Source organism: Phalaenopsis equestris, unplaced genomic scaffold, assembly GCF_001263595.1.
Source record: "Phalaenopsis equestris unplaced genomic scaffold, ASM126359v1 Scaffold000411, whole genome shotgun sequence".
NCBI classification, from domain to species: Eukaryota; Viridiplantae; Streptophyta; class Magnoliopsida; order Asparagales; family Orchidaceae; genus Phalaenopsis; species Phalaenopsis equestris.
This window is the reverse complement of record NW_018164852.1, coordinates 3,197-21,245: the sequence shown is the minus strand read 5'-3', so window position 1 is coordinate 21,245 and position 18,049 is coordinate 3,197. Positions and strand designations below refer to the sequence as shown.

At 35.7% G+C, this 18,049-nt stretch overlaps 1 protein-coding gene across 1 annotated transcript in view; it reads left to right on the top strand.

Moving 5' to 3' along the window:
- The window catches only part of LOC110026999 (C-terminal binding protein AN-like), a 32,511-nt gene extending 16,333 nt beyond the window's left edge, over nt 1-16,178 (top strand). Inside the window, exons 2-6 of the mRNA XM_020728250.1 lie at nt 5,644-5,760; nt 5,891-6,088; nt 6,167-6,664; nt 6,779-6,833; nt 16,003-16,178. Of these exons, the coding sequence (XP_020583909.1) occupies nt 5,644-5,760; nt 5,891-6,088; nt 6,167-6,664; nt 6,779-6,833; nt 16,003-16,178 (1,044 nt within the window). The remainder of the gene's footprint in view (nt 1-5,643; nt 5,761-5,890; nt 6,089-6,166; nt 6,665-6,778; nt 6,834-16,002) is intronic.
- Nucleotides 16,179-18,049: the final 1,871 nt, after the last annotated feature.

Here is an 18,049-nt window from a genome sequence, read left to right as displayed (position 1 = left end):
AAGGGCTCTTTTGGGAGGTGACAAGTGGTATCAGAGCAGATTACTGTCTGCCAGGTGTGTGGACTCTTCATGGTCCAGTGGGACCCTCGGTGGAGCCGATCCGTGACGAGGGCGTCACGTGATTGGGTGGAGGAGAATGTCACGGACAAATAGTCCCACATTGGCTAGGTGTAGGGTCGAAAAGCAGTATTTAAGTTCTGGGCTGCCCACCACCCATAAGGGCTCTTTTGGGAGGTGACAGGTAGGTGAGTTGTGGTAGGTGAATGGTAGGTGGGATACTTAATTAAGAAGCTAATTAAATTCGGTAGATCGGGTCTCCACATTACCCAACAATTCTACCACTTTGAGACTGAGACATTGAATGCATCACCTACTAGCTATACCGACATTTTCCTCAAACATGATATCCTCCACATCTGCAACTCGAAGCTTCTATCTTCATGTTAGAAGACCAACTGAAGTTGAGCACAACTTCAGCTTCTTACTAGTAACACCCTCAGTTGACATATCACCGTCAACGTAGCATTATACCTCAAAGTTCTTTCTTGGGTTACTCTTGTATCTGCTTATAACTCCCACTGCATGAGCAATGTTCTGCCCCTGTTGAAAGCCCTTTTCAACAAGTTTAGCCTTGTACCTCTTACTGGCACCAAGCACAGTCTTCACCCGGTACACCCACTTGTTGTGCAAGCTCTTCTTTCTTGGTGGAAGAACTGCTAGCTCCCAAGTTTGATTCCCTAATAGGGAATTCGTCTCCTCCTTTTTTAAAAGCTCTCACTTGCTCGAATTCTCATCTTGCAAGATTTCTTCATAACTCTATGGTTCTCCACCATTTGTCTGTAAAAGGTCCAGTTTTCCTGTCTTTGGGGCTCTACACTTTTCAGGAAATTGACCTTATTCTGCTTCCTCATAATGCATATCTGACTCATGTGTCCTCGTCTGAGTAAACCTGTAGTATATATAGTGTGTCAGTTTTCTTACCCCGAGCTAATATTAATGCTCATTTGGTAACCTTCCAGGTGCTATCTGAGAACATCACTGAATGACCACTCTTATTGAGCTGCCCAACAGAGATGAAGTTTTTCTTCAACTCAGGAATGTGTCTGACCTTTTGCATTGTTCATTTGTTCTTATTAGGGAGTGCTCAACGTCTTCCATCTCTACCACGTTCAGAGCTTTTCCATCATCCAGATGTACCTTCCCAAAGTTACCTGCAACATAATTTTGCATTAACTCCTGGTGGGAAGATGTATGGAAGGAAGCCCTTGAATCCAGTATCCAATCATCAACATAACTGTGAATTGTCAGCAATAATGCATCATGTATTTCTTCAGTTACAACATTAGCGCCATCATTCTCCTTCTTCTTAGAATTCCTGCAGTTCTTTTTTATGTTGTCAGTCTTGCCATAATTCCAATAGGTTGCTTGCTGACCAGACTTTGAATTTGATCTTCCTCTGTTTGAGTTTTTGTCATGTGATCTCCCTCTAGAATCAACATTCAGCGCTGAACTTGAATCCGAGGTCTCACCATAATCTTTATTGCGCACCTCCTCAACCAAAATCAAATCATGAATATCATCATATTTTAGCTTAGATTTACCTGCATAACTACTAACAGTCATCCTCATAGCTTCTCATATATTTCACAATGAAGCCAATAATATTAGCGCACGTATCTCATCATTAAAATCAATTTCAACAGACGATGTGAATGTATTGAAATCATTCAGGTGTTGAGCAACAGAGACACATTCCATCATCTTCAAGTTGAATAACTTTTTCATCAATTGCACCTTGTTATTCGTCGATGTTTTTTCATACATTCCTGATAAAGCCACAATGAGATCTGCAGTAGTCCTCTCCTTGATGAAGTTGTGGGCAACCGATCTCGAAAAAGTTAATCGTATAACCCCCAGAACCTGTCGATCCAACATATTGCATTCCGCCTCGTCTATCTTTTTTGGTTGTTTTTTCAGTAACGGAAGATGAAGTTTCTTCCCATAGAGATAGTTCTCTGTCTGCATCCTCCAATAAGCAAAATCTATGTCATTGAACTTCTCGATCCCCGATGTCATCACTTTGTCTCCGCTCATCGTTCTTCTTTAGATCCGAACCAAAGCTCTGATACCAATTGTTGTGAAAAACAACGACAATAAAGTGAAAAACTGAATGAGAAAAAATTGCACGCAAAACACCAGAGCGACACAACATTTACTAGAGGATTTATGTGGTTCGGCAAATTTGCTTACGTTCACGGAGCTGCAGAGGATTTATTTCTTCGAGGAGTTACACCGTCGAGCGCCTCAACATTTACCAGAAAATATCTATTTTCTTCTCTCCTCTCTCCCTCTTCCTCTATTTCTCTTAGCTCTCAAGAGGACTTGGCTTGGCTTTGCTTGGCTTGCATTTTCTTTAAACCAAAAGAGACTATTTATAGAAATCATGAGAGCGGTAGGTGGGAGGTAGGTGACCGGTAGGTGGGATGTGGTAGGTGAGCGGTAGGTAGGTGTGGTAGGTGTGGTAGGTGAGCGGTATGTGAGCGGTAGGTGAGATACTTAATTAAGAAGCTAATTAAATTCGGTGGACCGGGTCTCCACATCACCCAACAGTTTACATGTATGCCACCAAAATCTTTCATATCATATAAAAGATACCATCATTTTAATTTTAAAAAGTGAAATACATCTTTTCATGCATATGTAAGATGATATGTATGTGAAAATTGAAGTTTAGGTGTTGGATATGTAAATACATAAGAATTGACTGTTATGTATGTAAATCTTCCAAACAAAATAACTCTCTATATCCTCATCACAAATTCACAACCCATACCTAATTTGGAGACTATACCTTTTGGGCAATTCAGCAAACCGCAATAAGCTCCCAACTCCTCAAAATATACAATTAAATATCATAGGTCCTCCTATTCTTCAACATCACGCAATAATCCATCAATGAGTCATTCTAATTACTATATATATATATATATATATGTGTGTTTGTGTGTGTGAAGTTTAAATGATTCTATTTTCTGCAATTGATTAATTGGATAATGACTACTACAAATGCCTCTAACAATCTCATTGAGAATGAAACATCCTTTACGGGCATGTCTCCAAATTAGAGAAATTGAGATCAATTGGAGCAGGAGACAACGTAGAATTTCAGTGTCTTTTTATTCAAGGAAAGTTCAATGAAACATATTCTACGGTTAGAACAAATTTGCTCTGACAATCTGGAGTATGTGTTCGAGCATGTCCTAAAGTGACTTCAACAGAGATTCAAGAAATGCAAAAGTTAGATACTGATGCAGAACAAAAAAAGAAGAATGTTGCATTTAAGAAGTCTCCAATTTCTTCTTCTGGCCCCAGATAAAGTGGCTTTAATTAGTTGTATAGCTCTTAGTCAAGTGGACATTTATTTAATCATAAGAAAAGAAAAATGCTGGGCAATAATGCTATAGAAAGTGCATTTAATTTGCAAGCAAGAGATCATTTACATGAAGAAATTGCTCAAATGTTTTATTCTACAGCTCTTCCATTTCATTTGACAAGAAATCCATATTATTTTAGTGCGTTCTCATATGCAATTAACAACACGATTCCTAGATATATTCCTCCTGGTTGTAATTGTTAAGAACAACCTTACTTCAAAAAGAGAGAGCACGTGTTGAGAGACTACTTGAGCCCATAAAGGAGACTTAGAGTCAGAAATGAGTTACCATAGTTTGTGATGGTTGGATAGATGCGCAAAGAAGACCTCTCATTACTTTCATGGGCATCATGAAATTTGGATCAATATTTATATGAGCTATTAACTGTGAATGGACATATAAAGATAAATTCTACATTGCCAATTAAATTAAAGAAATAATTGCGGGCATATGTTCAAATAAAGTGGTTCATGTAATCACTAAGAATGCACCTTTGTGCAGAGTTGTAGAGCATTGGTTGAGGCTCAATATTCTCATATTTTTCGGACTCCTTGTGTTGCTCATACGTTGAACTAAGCATTGAAGAATATATGTGCTCCAAAAACTATAGAAGAAAATGAAACAATTCATGAGCAATGCAGTTGGATAACTGACATTATAAGAGATACCAATTTTATAAAAGCTTTTATTATGAATCATTTAATGAGATCAATATTAAATGAGTTTGTAAAGTTGAAAATGTTGGCCATTGCAGAGACTGGTTTTGCATCAAGCTTAAGCATGCTTAGGAGATTCAAAGCAATAAAACAAGGGCTACAAAAAATGTTGATCGATTGTCATATCAGCTTGTTTAGGAAGCATGATGTTGAAGCCTTGGAAACTTATTAAGGCATAATTTGAAGATGAGATTAAAAATGATTCAGAATCATCATGCCACATTATTGAGTCAAGGGGAGCATTTCTTAAGTTTTGACTCGTTGAGTTTGTTTGGATAAGCTAAAAAGTTTAAATATGTAATTTTAGGATAATTGCATGTTATATTTTATTATTTGGATAAAAATGGGTTTAAAAATTTGTTATAGAATTTGTTATTTTATGTCACTCCAAGTCAAAATTTAAACTCAACCAAGATTTAAATCATCTCCTTATTCTCGTATACCTATATTAAATACAATAGGTAGTGGGCTTCCCCTTGTGCTCACGGTCTAGTGTGAGTGGAATTTGCTTAGAGAGCTAGATTGGAAGTATAGAGAAGCAATAGTAGAGGGAGGATGACTAGAAACTTTTTCTGCGACTTAGAGTTGGATATATAAAAAATTAATAGTAAAAGGAGAGGAAAGGAGAGGAGAGAGGAATAGAGAGAGAGAGAGAGAGGAAAAGAAGTTTTTCTTTATTTTATTGTGGATTAATATCTTGGTTTGGTGCAAGTTGGTGGTGCATGAAAGATTATGATTATTCAGTAGGCACGTGAAAAGTTACATATTGAGGAACTTTCCAATGAAGAATTTATGATTTTAGTTAAATATTTGTTTGTATTTTTCAGAAGTTATTCTCTTTTGTTTGGCTTTAGAGAATTGAGGCTTCTCTTTTGTGATGGGTTTAGGTGTATTTGGGTTTGGAGAGGAGTGTTTTTGTTGTGCCATTTTTATTTTGTACATCTATGTCGTTTTTCAATAATGGATACATTTGTTTTAGCTAAATCAAGCAAATCTTGGTGTCTTTTATAGAGTTTTATCTCTTGTTACTACTTTGTGTTTTCGTGGTATTCACTTTTGGCACACGTATGCCTAAAAGTTATGCATTTTCTCTTACAGAGTTTTATAGCTTTATAAATAGTAGTTGAGGAGATATTTCTTAGTGTTTTACTAATGTCAAAGCTGATCATTTGATTTCACCTACTCAAATATCATTTGTGCTTATCTTCCAAATTTGAAGCTAAAATATATTGTCAAAAACAGCACTTTAATAATTCCTTATTAAACTTAATTTCACTTTATGCATTTGATGTAAATTAACTTTAATGTCTTTATATATATCAAAAACTTCATACAGTGATTAAAAAATGCAATAATTATAAGTTCATTTACTAAAACTTCGCAAGTCAGTTTAATGTAGTAAAAAGGCAGTACCTTATAATTTGAGTTTAACATGGTTTTGGGTTCATTTGGCAATAGTTTGTTATTTATTGATTCTTTGCAAATTTGTCCAGCACCTTAACCCTTTAAGTTTTTTTTGGATGAACAATAGCCTTCTGAAGGACATAGCTTCTTCAGTTTGCTTCTTTCCTTTGATGCTTACACTTCTTGGTATGCTAGTGCAGAGTTCAGTATGTGGGTGGATTTTTCCTGCGCTTTTTAGGGGATAAACTTTTAATAACTTCTGCCGTGTTTTGTCTGGGCTACTTGTTATTTCAACTATATTTTTTGGGAGAAAGTCTCAGTTATTATGTGTGACAGGTTAGAGAGATGCCAAATGTATTAATTCTTCCTAGGAGTGCTGACTATAGTGAAGAAGTTTGGATGGAAATCAGGGAGAAAGCAATCACCATGTTGCAAGCCTTCTTTCTTGATAACTTGATTCCAAATAATGATATATCTGATGAAGGTGAAGAAAATAGTGCGATAGCACTTGAAGGTGACCAAGCCGAGAACTCGGTAAGAGATAATTCATCTCAGCCTTTTGATTTGGAACAGAAGAGAGATTCAAGTCATTTCTGTGCTGGATCTGACCAGAAACTACAGATCAACGAGTCAAAAGAGTCTCAAGTTTCAGGCCCGTCTCAAAATACTGCTAGAAGGTCTCATAGAAGGCATAGTAGGTCTAGCAAGAAGGCCAAGAAGAGGCATGCTCGCCAGGGTTGCCCGCAAAAATCTAATGATTTTTCTGGAGTAGAAGGCAGCTATAGCTCTCAGCAAGAAGATACTGCTATCAGTGGTATGGAGCAGAGTTCTCGATTTGCTTCTCCAGATGATTCTAAGAGCAAGCAAATTTGCCTCTTTGAATCAAATATGGAATCATCTTCTCAGAAACCTGAAACAGTTGGTGGACTTAAAGGAAAATGTGTTGAGCTTTTGAAAGATGGTTTTGTTATTGCTTTGCATACTAGAGATCGTACTGGGTTTCATGTGTCTAGACAAAGAGTACCTGGTGGCGGATGGTTCCTGGATACATTTTCAAATGTAACCAAAAGAGACCCTGCTGCACAATTTCTTATTTCTTTTAAAAGCAAGGTGTGCTTTTGAATTTTCCCTTGTGCTGTTTATTTTGAACTTCTGTTCTATTATACGTAGTAAAACGTCAAATTTTTAGATGATCTATAATGGTTCTTTTTCTTTTTTGTTCAGGACATGCTAGGGCTGCGTTCTTTTACTGCTGGTGGAAAACTGTTACAGGTCAGATGTTTTTCTTAAGAAAGTCTATTCATCATTTTTTCTTAACTATATTATCAGAAGATGTGACAAATTTGGAGCTTCTAGTTGTAGGCATTTGTTGGCAATAACAGCAAAAGAGAATTCATTATACTTGGCATCACAAAGTTTAATTTGTATTATTTCATTAGTTTGAATAATAGTATTAAAACTAGGTTCATGAAATAGTTGAAATGCCTTTTCCAACAGCTATTATAGGTTAAATACCAATTCGTTCCTGATTATTCGTATGTAGCCAATCTAATCTCAAAGTATAAAATGTCTCCAATGTATTCTGACTACCGTACAAAATTGATTCAAATGGCTCATCATTTAGAAATTATGATACAAATTTGATCCTAAATTAGTTCCTTGATTATATAAAATTGAACCAAATTTACGGTATATTTAAGATGGTTTTATCAGCATTTTTGCTTTTTAGAATGAAGTCACAACTTTATTTGGTGACTGCATTCTTGCTATTTTCTGAATTTTTTTTTGCAATGAGAAGTTGCCTTATATAACCAAATTTCTTAAAATCTAGTAGCCTTAAAAAGGCGGCTATCTGACTTTTTCAAAAGGAAAATATCTATAATATCCATGTTTGCTTTTAAAAAAGCTGCTTCCATTGGAAGAATTGATCAATTATCTTTACCGTAGGCGGCAATAACCCCAAATAGGCTCCTAAGTTTTTTCAAGGATCATTTATATCAATTTTGTACGGTCAAGAGATTGAATTTGATAAATGTGAAACTTTAGTACTAAATCAGCCACATGCAAAAGATAGGGGTATTTTGGAATTTAATTCCTTTGAGGTTGGTTGATGTGCTTGTATAGGGTGCTGATTAGTGTGCAATCCTACGTCCCTATTGTATGAAGAAGTTGTAGGACATACCGTTGCTAAGGTAATATGAGCTTGCTAGTTTCTTAACCTCAATACCCAAGAAGCATCCAATCGAACCTAGGTGTTTCAAGCAGAATTTGGCAGCCATACGATCAATCAGCTTGGAGATCTTCGTTGACATGTTGTCGGTAATGAGAATTTTGTCTACCTAGATAAGTACGAATATTTGAATTTTGTTCTGATGATATAATAGGATGGATGGATCCACCTTGCTGAAATGAAAATCATTAGCTAAGAATAATTTGGGGCGTCAACACACTTCACTTCCGATCTTAGACTCTTGGGCGACGACATACTTCACTTCTGACATCAACCAACTACAACCAGCAACTCCATATTATGGTGTCGAACAAGTCATAGTTACCAATGAGCAAGTCATTCTGATTTAACACAAGGGTTACGACATCCTTCCTACTCCTATTCATAGGCTTAAACTATCTCAAATACACCATACATCATTCCTCTCTCACAACTTACTATCCACTCATAAACTCACTAAAGATAACAATATTGTTGTCTCATTTAACTCCTCCAGTTTTTCCATCTCTGATCCACAGACTCATCAATTGATTCTCCAAGGATCCAAGTTTAACGGCCTCTACTCCATCCCCTCTTCCACCAATCTACGACAAGCATTACTAACTACATCTCCAAAGCACACTACTCTGAGCTATGACATAGAATGTTAGGTCATCCCCACCCAACCATCGTCTCCATAATCTTCAAACGGCAGTCGTTATGTATACCTTCTACTCAAGTTTTTTTAGTATTTTCAATCTTACTAAAAGTGATAAACAATAATTTATATATGTTGACCTCATTTTTGGTTGAGGACTAATTTTTTCCAATTTAGTAGTCTAGGGTCTAGCCTTAGGAATTTCCTGTTGACTATTCCTAGAGGACTAGAAAAGGAACCCTCACCACTAGAAATTCTAAACTCTTCTTTACTCAACTTGAAATTTCACATGTTGGTCCTGACCTCTAGCACTTAGTAGGTGGGGTCAGTATGGAGGAGCTCAAGGAGAGTCTCCCATAGGATGGTCAGACCTTAGGATTAACCTTGGGTGATCTGGTTTTGGTGGGGCTAACTTGCACACACTACATTTTTTCACTTAGCTCAAGCCATATGACCCCTTACGTTGGTCTCCTGACTCCTTTGGAGAACTCATATGAATGAACTTATACCCCTAGTCTTTGAACTAGGAGGGTTAGAACCAGCATATTGTGCATCCAAAATAAATCCTCACATGACTCATATTGGTTTGGCATGGCTTCATGACGTACTTGCCCAGTCTAGCCCAAAATCACCAAATTACCAAAATACCCCTACAACCCTAATTTTTGCCAAAAATCCCAAGATTACCCAAAATATGCAAATCTGCCCAAAATCATCTCAAATCACTCACCACTACCTAAATTGACCAAAATCCACCAAAATCATCAAATTCCTAAAATACCCCCAAAATTACCAAAATGCCCCTCATGACTCAAAAAATCCCAAAAAATCCAAAATCATCCCAAATATTCCCAATTTCAATTTTTCATCATCAATTTGACCAAATTAATCCAATTTAAACAAAACCATCAATTTGCCCTTAAAGGCCCAAATGCCTCCAAATTAACCCCAATTTTAGCCCAGTTGGCTCCACTCTTGCCCAATTTCAATTACAAATAAAAATTCAGCATCCCCAATCCTAATATAAATAAAACTCAAGCCCAATTTGATCCAATTGCAAGCCCAATTTTACCCAAATCAAAAAACCCCAATTTTAACCATATGTCTAAATCCATCAAATTAGCACACCAATTCAATTCAAAATCACTTGAAATTTTTTCAAATATTTAATGATATCCCCCTACATCAAATTCAACATTCAATTAGCCCAAAATTTTATTCCAAGTTCAATTTCAATTTTAAAAAGCCCAAATCCTTAAGTCATTCCAAAAAGGCCCAAATCCAAACGCCCACATGACAAATTTTATCCCCACCATTCATTTAATCAAAATCATCCCCTAAGTCTCAAATTCATAATCAAATTGTTCTATATTAAGCATCATGCCAAACTTCACCAAAATTACCAAATAAATCCAAAATCCCTCCTCATGATAGTTGACCAAGCCAAAGGGAAGCCATGAAGCCACTCCCAAGCCATAGATGAGCCATGAGAGCCATGCCACATCACCATGCTATTAATGGCATGGGGACAAACCACTTTTAAATACCCTTAATAGATTCTTTAACCCCTCCCGTGAATCACCTAAACCCCATTCTTAACCCAAATCACTTGGATAGGGACCTTACCAATGATTAAGCTGAACCATCTGATTTCCCTCAGCATCCAAGCCAGCCTTGGTGGGTGAACCCAACCCAAATCCATTACTTAACCCAATTTGACACAAAAAAGCCCTTCCCACATCCTATTTTAATTCAACACCTTTACACATGACCAACCCCAATTGACTTCACCAACCCCAAGCCCTAGCCTTCCTCAGTGAGATGGTGACCTCTCCATGGCCGGCCGGCCACCTTAGCTACCAGAAAAGCCACCCCAAGTGCTCCCCATGGCTAAAACTCAAAATTAAACCCATCCAAGTTGTCTCATTCCAATTGGATTTTTGCACCTTGCTGGCATCCACATAAGCAAGGGCACCCACCAATTGCCTCTGGTGGCCTCTCCTTCCCCCTCTATTTAAACCCACCCTCCATGGCCAAAGAAGGAAAACTTGAAATTCCTTGGGGAGACTCTGTCAAATTGCTTCCAGAGCTTTCTTGGGATCTCTTGAGTTTAACCCAACCACCCTTAGCCACTCAAATCCACCGCTCGAGCTCAATTTTGGAGCTTAAATCCAAGGACAAAACATAACACTCACCAACATCCATCAAATCCAAATTAATTGCACCAACATCATCCCCACAGTGAAGTGAGAGAAGAAGATCCCCAATAGAATCCCCATCACCAGAGCACCTTATGGCGGACTTTGACTAACACCCAAAATCAACCTTGGTCGAACTTGGGTCTAGACGATTCACCACGACTAGAGGCTTCATCCTCAAGCTCTTTGGACCTCCACGAAGCTTCTTCAAACATCCAATTGAGGCTTCCCCTCTTGTACCAAGGTATAACATTTTTCCTTGATTCTCCATTTACTTAAGCTTGATTTCATGGTACCTTAGCCATATTGATAGGTTTGTCTCACTTAGAAGAGTCCATAGAATCAAACCCAAAGTAATTTGGTCAAGTGTAGCTCAAGATATTAGGGTTTTAAGGTGGATGGCTCGTAGGTTTAGTCCATTGGAGATGATGACTGGAGTGTCGTCGGATCGCTCGTGTAATGGATGGACGGACAGGATCGCGCCAGACGAGAAGATTAAGTGGTACAGAGGAGACGCGTGGCAGCTGACTCAGGTGGTGGCATCGAATGGGAGCATGTCGCGTGGAGCTTTGGAGCCGTCGTAGGATTGTGTGGTGTCGCGTCACTTAAGTAGGAAAATAGGGATTTTCTTATTTAAACAAATAGCCAGAACTTCAAAAATTCATATCTTTGTGTAAAAAAATCACAAAAATAAAATAAAAATACCCTCTTTCTTGCTCAGTGAACAGAGAAAAACAATATGGAAATATTTTCATGTCCATTTGATGCATGTATTTTTTTATTAATTAAATGATGTTTTCCTTATTTTCATTCTCCATTTGCATAGATAATTCATCATGGCATGGGACCATGAGGCTTTTGATTTCTCTGTTGTTAGGCATCTCCCCTGATTTTTCCAAGGTCAGGGGGCATTTCTAATTAGAGATATCTAATGTTCAAGTTAATGACCCATGTTTTGATATAAAAATCATAATAATCAAAATACTTATCAAAAAAATACAAAACTTATTTTGTTAAATTCACTGTGGTCGTTCATTGTGGTCAAAGGATCCTAGAAAAAATATAAACTTGATTTAATTCATTAAAAATAACCCTAATTGTCACCAACCCTAAAAATGAAAAGAAAATTAATTTAGAGTAATTATAAATGTAAATGACATTAAAACTATTCCATACTGTAATTTAATGTTAGCAAAGCTCTCAATAAAAATTTCAAGTCAATTAGAGTAAATTTGATCACTCAAATGTATTAATTAAATGAAATCACATTTTTGTTATTAAAATAATTCTAATAATTAAAATACAAATCAAAAAATTGCTAAATTTATTTTGGGAGCTCCTTATGACCAGAGGAATCTAAGAAAAATAAAACCAAAATTAAAATAAACAATTCATTTTTGAACTATTTTTGGGCATTTAAATATTTAAAAATTAATTAAAAAACATAAAAATTGCATAATTATAAAAACACTCTAAAATATTACATTTGTATTCCTTATCACTTGGGACAAATTAAAATAACTTTCCTAATCCTCTAAGTCAAAATATTAATTTTAAAAGCTTAAAAATGAATTTTCTTTAATTTATCACTAAAATAATTCCAATAATTAAAATATAAATAAAAAAACTTAAATTTATTTCTTTGGATTCCCTAGACTCAGAGAGATTTAATAAAAATATAATAATTTTCCACTTAAGTGATAGTTCAAATTTAATTAATGATTAAAATAAATAAATAATTCTAATATTAATGATCAAAACTAACAAATAATTCTAATAAGTAAATTAAATCTCTAAAAATCATGAAAATTGGTCCAATTGATCCTCTGATCTAGGTCAACCTTGAATAACTTTCTTAAGGATAGATGTTTTATTTTAGTTGAGTTATTGAATTTTATTATTGGATTTTCATTAAAAATCTCTATTTTTGCATTAAAAATAATTATAAAAATTAAATAAATTCAAAAAATCCACATTTTTTCCTCTGATGTTTTAATTAACACATAAGTGAGGTAACATAAAATTTTCAATTCATTTGATTCTGATTTAATGAATTATAGGGTATTAAGGCCTTATGGGCAAAAGGGTTATTTTGGAATTTAAGGCTTAATTAATATTTAGGCTTAACCAAAGGGCTAAATGGGCAATAAATAATCTTAATTGATATGTTTTAATGATTGGAATATAAAAGGGATAAATGGTAGTAATCAATCTCACTTTGATATTATAAAGGAAAAATGTGTAATTTTTCAAAATTAATGAAGTTTGGAAGAATATTTAAATAAGGAGATATTAAGGTAAGGGTTTGATTTTGGAAGATCATAACTCACTAATTTTAAGCCTCAACTAATGGTTTTGAGATGATTTATAATTCATGATAATGATTAAGAGTATAAATGTAAATATTGAAAAAATCTTTTTTCTTGAAATTGTAAATCTACTCATTAAATCTTAAGGGCTTATTAGTGAAATAGGCTTAATCAAAATGTTGTCTAATAAAGTTCAGAAAATAATTTATAATTAATTTAGAACTTTTCAAAACACTACAAGTTCATTCTTTAAAATCATATATAATAAATATAATAAGACCAAAACGAACTTAAGATAATTTCAGGGACTCCTTCATGATCCTTTGGAAATCTTGAAGGACGTCTGAACTTATTATAATGCATAATCGTTTGGAAATCTTGAAGGACATCTGAACTTATTATGATTTGATTAATGAAGTCATCCTCAAAATTTGGAACCACCAAGATATGATATAGAATCTGGTAGGCACACCTCAAACTTGTATTTTCTACTATCTTTATAAACATGTTTTAATTTTTGCAAAATTATATATATGTCTTGCAAGTACTAAACTTTCAGATGGAGGAACGAGAAGACTCGACAGGTACACTTTTACAGTTTACAGTACTTTTCTTTCCTGTATTTTTCCTCACTGCACTTTTTACTTATAAATTTGCATGCTAAATAACGATGTCACCCTGCATGCCAAAACTGAAACATTTAGGATAGTCACAAAATTGAAACCAAAACTAAAATTAGCCAAGATAAAATTCATTGTCACAACATTCAAAATATAAAACAACTCAAAATTTAATCACAAACATCACAAAATCACAACTATAATTAAATTAAGATGTCTCTATCAGATTATTGGGAATCCCTCGGAGGAGGTAACCTATGGTTGCTAATGAGATTTTTCACATGAATTAAGTGAATCTGAAAGAAAATAGTGGTGTCAGAACGAGGGAACCAGTGTCGCTCTAATCAACCTTAATACCCCCCAAAATATTTAACGAATCATAACCATAGGGACATTTGATTTGACATCATAACTTGACACATTGAAAAACTTAAACGCGCCACAACGAAGAGCTTGGAGCTAGCATCGTGGCAGCACGACCATCTTTAACAACAAAACATGTCTTCACCAACTAAACCATTTTTTAGAATTAAACAAAAAGTTCATAGGAACACGAGGTTATTTGCTTATGCAAACATAAATCCTCAATTTATCTTTAGGCCTTTGTGTAGCGTTGTTTTACAATTTAAGCCCTAGCCTGCTTTAGGATTCTGAGGTTGTCGTCTGGCACAAAATAAATCCTCACACTGTCACAACATAAATCCTCACATCTTTTAGGTTATTTGTGTGGTCGTTTCACACGAATAGAAGCCCTAATTAATAAAATTGATAGGATGAAATATTTAAATATTTTTTCTCTAAATTGAAGTCAAACTATAGGATAGCTTGGGAAGTCACTGAGGTTCTCCTCCGGATCTATGACATCCCCTAGTTCCTCCCCATTGGATTCCAAAATAAAATGTTCCAAACTTGAGTCATTCTTCTTTCACACCTCTTTGTCTGATCTCGCTTAAAAGTCAGAATCCTTTGACCTCTCTGAAGATAATATCCCCTGATTTTTATCGAGAGTTTTTCTTAGGTGACTTCGGTTATCTAAGATGTAATTAATTATAAGGGCTTGTCTTTATAGGAAACTTTTTCAAACCTAACTTAATATAAACCCTATTTAATTTTTCATATTAAATAGGGGAACTGGTCGGCTTATAATAAAATGGTTTCGTAGACCAAACGGATGTCATATATTTCTTATTTTAGTCATTTAATCGAGTTTTCGCCAATAAATAATGTATTTATCCCTCAGGATAGGTGCACTACTTGTGGTATTAGACTCGTTTATTTAAACTACTGAGGATATGAGATTGGTTCGTTCTTGTATTTTCAAAAATTCAAAATATTATTTTTTCTAAATTTTATATGTATTAAATTAAAATAAAATAGGTGTTTGAATATCCATCCTAGCAGCCGATAACTTAACAACTCTCAAAGTTTTGTGCCGACAGTATCATATATAAAACAGTAAAAATTATTAGAACTCATTTATAGTGATGTACAGGGTCTGTCCCCAATCACATCTTATCGTTGTTATATTTATTACATTACTTTTGTTAATGACTTTTCCTGATTTTGTTGGGTTTTTCTTATGCATATTAAATCTCAAACAACATAGAAGACCCAAAAATTTCTTTCATTTGCTACAAAATTAATTCGATACCAACATACCTCTTTGGGAAGAAACTTCTTCTTCCGTTATTGGGAAAGAAGCCAAAAAAGATGGATGGGGAGGAATGAAATCTATTGGATTGACAGGTTCTGGGGGTTATTCGATTAATCATGTCAATATATGTTGCCCATAACATTATCAAGGAAAGGGCTACTACAAATTTCATTATGGCTTTCTCGAGTATGTATGAAAATCCATCGACGAATAACAAGGTGCACCTGATGAAAAAGTTATTCAACTTGAAGATGGTGAAAGATGTGTTTGTTGCTCTACACTTGAATGATTTCAATACTATCACAAATCAATTGTCGTCTATTGAAATTGATTTTGATGATGAGATACACGCGTTGATATTGTTGGTTTCATTGTCAAATAGCTGGAAAGCCATGAGGATGACAGTTAGCAGTTCTGTAGTTAAATCTAAACTGAAATATGATGATATTTGTATTTTAATTTTGGTTGAGGAGGTGTCATGAGGATGACAGTTAACAGTTCCACAGTTAAATCTAAAATGAAATATGATGATATTCGTGATTTGATTTTGGCTGAGGAGATGTGCAAGAAAGATTCTGGCAAGACCTCGAGTTCGGCACTTATTGTTGATTCTGGAGGGAGATCGCAAGACAGGAACTCAAACAGAGGAAGATCAAAATCAAAGTCTGGTCAATAGATAACTTGCTAGAATTGTGGCAAGGCTGGCCACTTAAAAAGAAATTACAGGAATCCTAAGAAGAAGGAGAAGGATGGCGTTAATGTTGTAACTAAATAAATATAGAATGAGTTATTGCTGACAGTTCATGGTTATGTTGATGATTGGATACTGGATTCAGGAGCTTCCTTCTGTACATCTTCCCACCGGGAGTTGATGCGAAACTATGTTTCAGGTGACTTTGGAAAGGTAAATCTGACTGATGGAAAAACTCTGGACGTAGTGGTGATGGGAGATATTGATATTGCACTCCTTAGTTAAAGCAAATGGACTTTGCAAAAGGTTTGACACGTTCCTGAGTTGAAGAAAAATCCTCATTTATGTTGGCAGCTCAATGAGGGTGGTCATTCGGTAGTATTCTCATATAGCACCTAGAAGGTTACCAAAGGAGCATTAGTATTGACTCGGGGTAAGAAAACTGGTGCACTATATATGAAAACTGGTGCACTATATATGACAACTGGTTTACTCAACACTGTTGCTACTACAGCTAAAGAGTGCACGACAGATCTGCGGCATTGCAGGCTTGGTCACAGGAGTTAGAGCTATAAAGAAATCTTAAGAGATGAGAATTTAAGCTAGTGAGACCTGACAGAACTTCCACTAAGATAGAAGGCACTGTACAACAACTGGTTGTACTGGGTGAAGACTACATTTGATGTCAATAAGAGGTACAAGATTTGACTTGTTGAAAAAAGCTCTCAACAGAGGCAGGATATTACTCATGCAGTGGGAGTTGGAAGCAGATACATGAGTAACCTAGGAAAGTTCTTGGAGGTACAAGGCTACGTTAACACTGCTATGTCAACTAAGGGTGTTACTCGTGAGAAACTGAAGTTGTGTGCAATTTCAGTTGTTCTTCTAGTTTAAAAACGGAGGCTTTAAGTTGTAGAGATAAAAGATATCAAGTTTGAGGAAAAGGTTGGTGCAGCATTGGATTTTGCAGTGAGAGTCCCAGTATCCAAGTGGGAGAGTTGTTGAGGAAGATGGAGCCAGTCCATTAAAATTTTTGGCAGCTAATTAATTACGTCCAAATTAATTATTTGGACGTAATTAGTCATTTCCTCCCTCCTAGTTATCTGTAATTAGACAACAATGGCTAATTCTTAAGCCATTTCCTCAATTAGACTTTTTCTTTGTTATAAATCACCTTGGAAAAGCCTAATCTGAGACAACTCTTTGGCTGATGTGTGCAAGGGAAAAGGACAAGGAAAAGATGCATACTTGTCTTTCTTCCCTTCCGTTTTTCAGGCAAGAAAAGAAACTTGTTTGGAAACAAGTTTCTTTTGTTAATTTGTTCTTTCCTTGGCTTTGGTGGAGAGAGAAAGGAGAGAGAGGAATGGAGAGATCTTTCTTGTAAATATCAAGGGGCCCGACGGTACAATTCTTAAAGTAATTAAATCCTCTACAACTCCGTGTGTTGGGTAATGTGGAGACCCGGTCTATCAAATTTAATTAGCTTCTTAATTAAGTATCACACCTACCGCTCACCCACCACACCCACCTACAGCTCACCTACCACATCCCACCTACCTCCCACCCACCGCTCTCATGGTTTCTATAAATAGTCTATTTTGGTTTAAAGGAATGTCAAGCCAATTTCAAGCCAAGCAAGGCCAAGTCAAGTCCTCTTGAGAGCTAAGAGAAAGAGAGGAAAAAAGAGAGAGAGAGGAAGTGAGAGAAGAAAATAGAGATCTTCTTGTAAATGTCGAGGCGTTCGACGGTGTAATTTCTCAAAGAAACAAATCCTCTACAGCTCTGTGGACGTAGGCAAATTTGTCAAACCACGTAAATCTATGTGTCGCTCTGATGTTTTTCTGCGTGTAATTTTACTCCTTTCATTTTTCGCTTTATTGCTGACATTTTTTCACAATAATTGGTATCAGAGCTTTGGTTCAAATCTAAGGAAGAAAGATGAGCGGAGACAAAGTAATGATATCGGGGATCGAGAAGTTCAATGGCACTTTTTGTGAATGTCAAGGCGCTCGACGGTGTAATTCCTCGAAGAAATAAATCCTCTGCAGCTCCGTGGACGTAGGCAAATTTGTCGAACCACGTAAATCTATGTGCCGTTTTGGTGTTTTTCTGCGTGCAATTTTACTCGTTTCATTTTTCGCTTTATTGCCGTCATT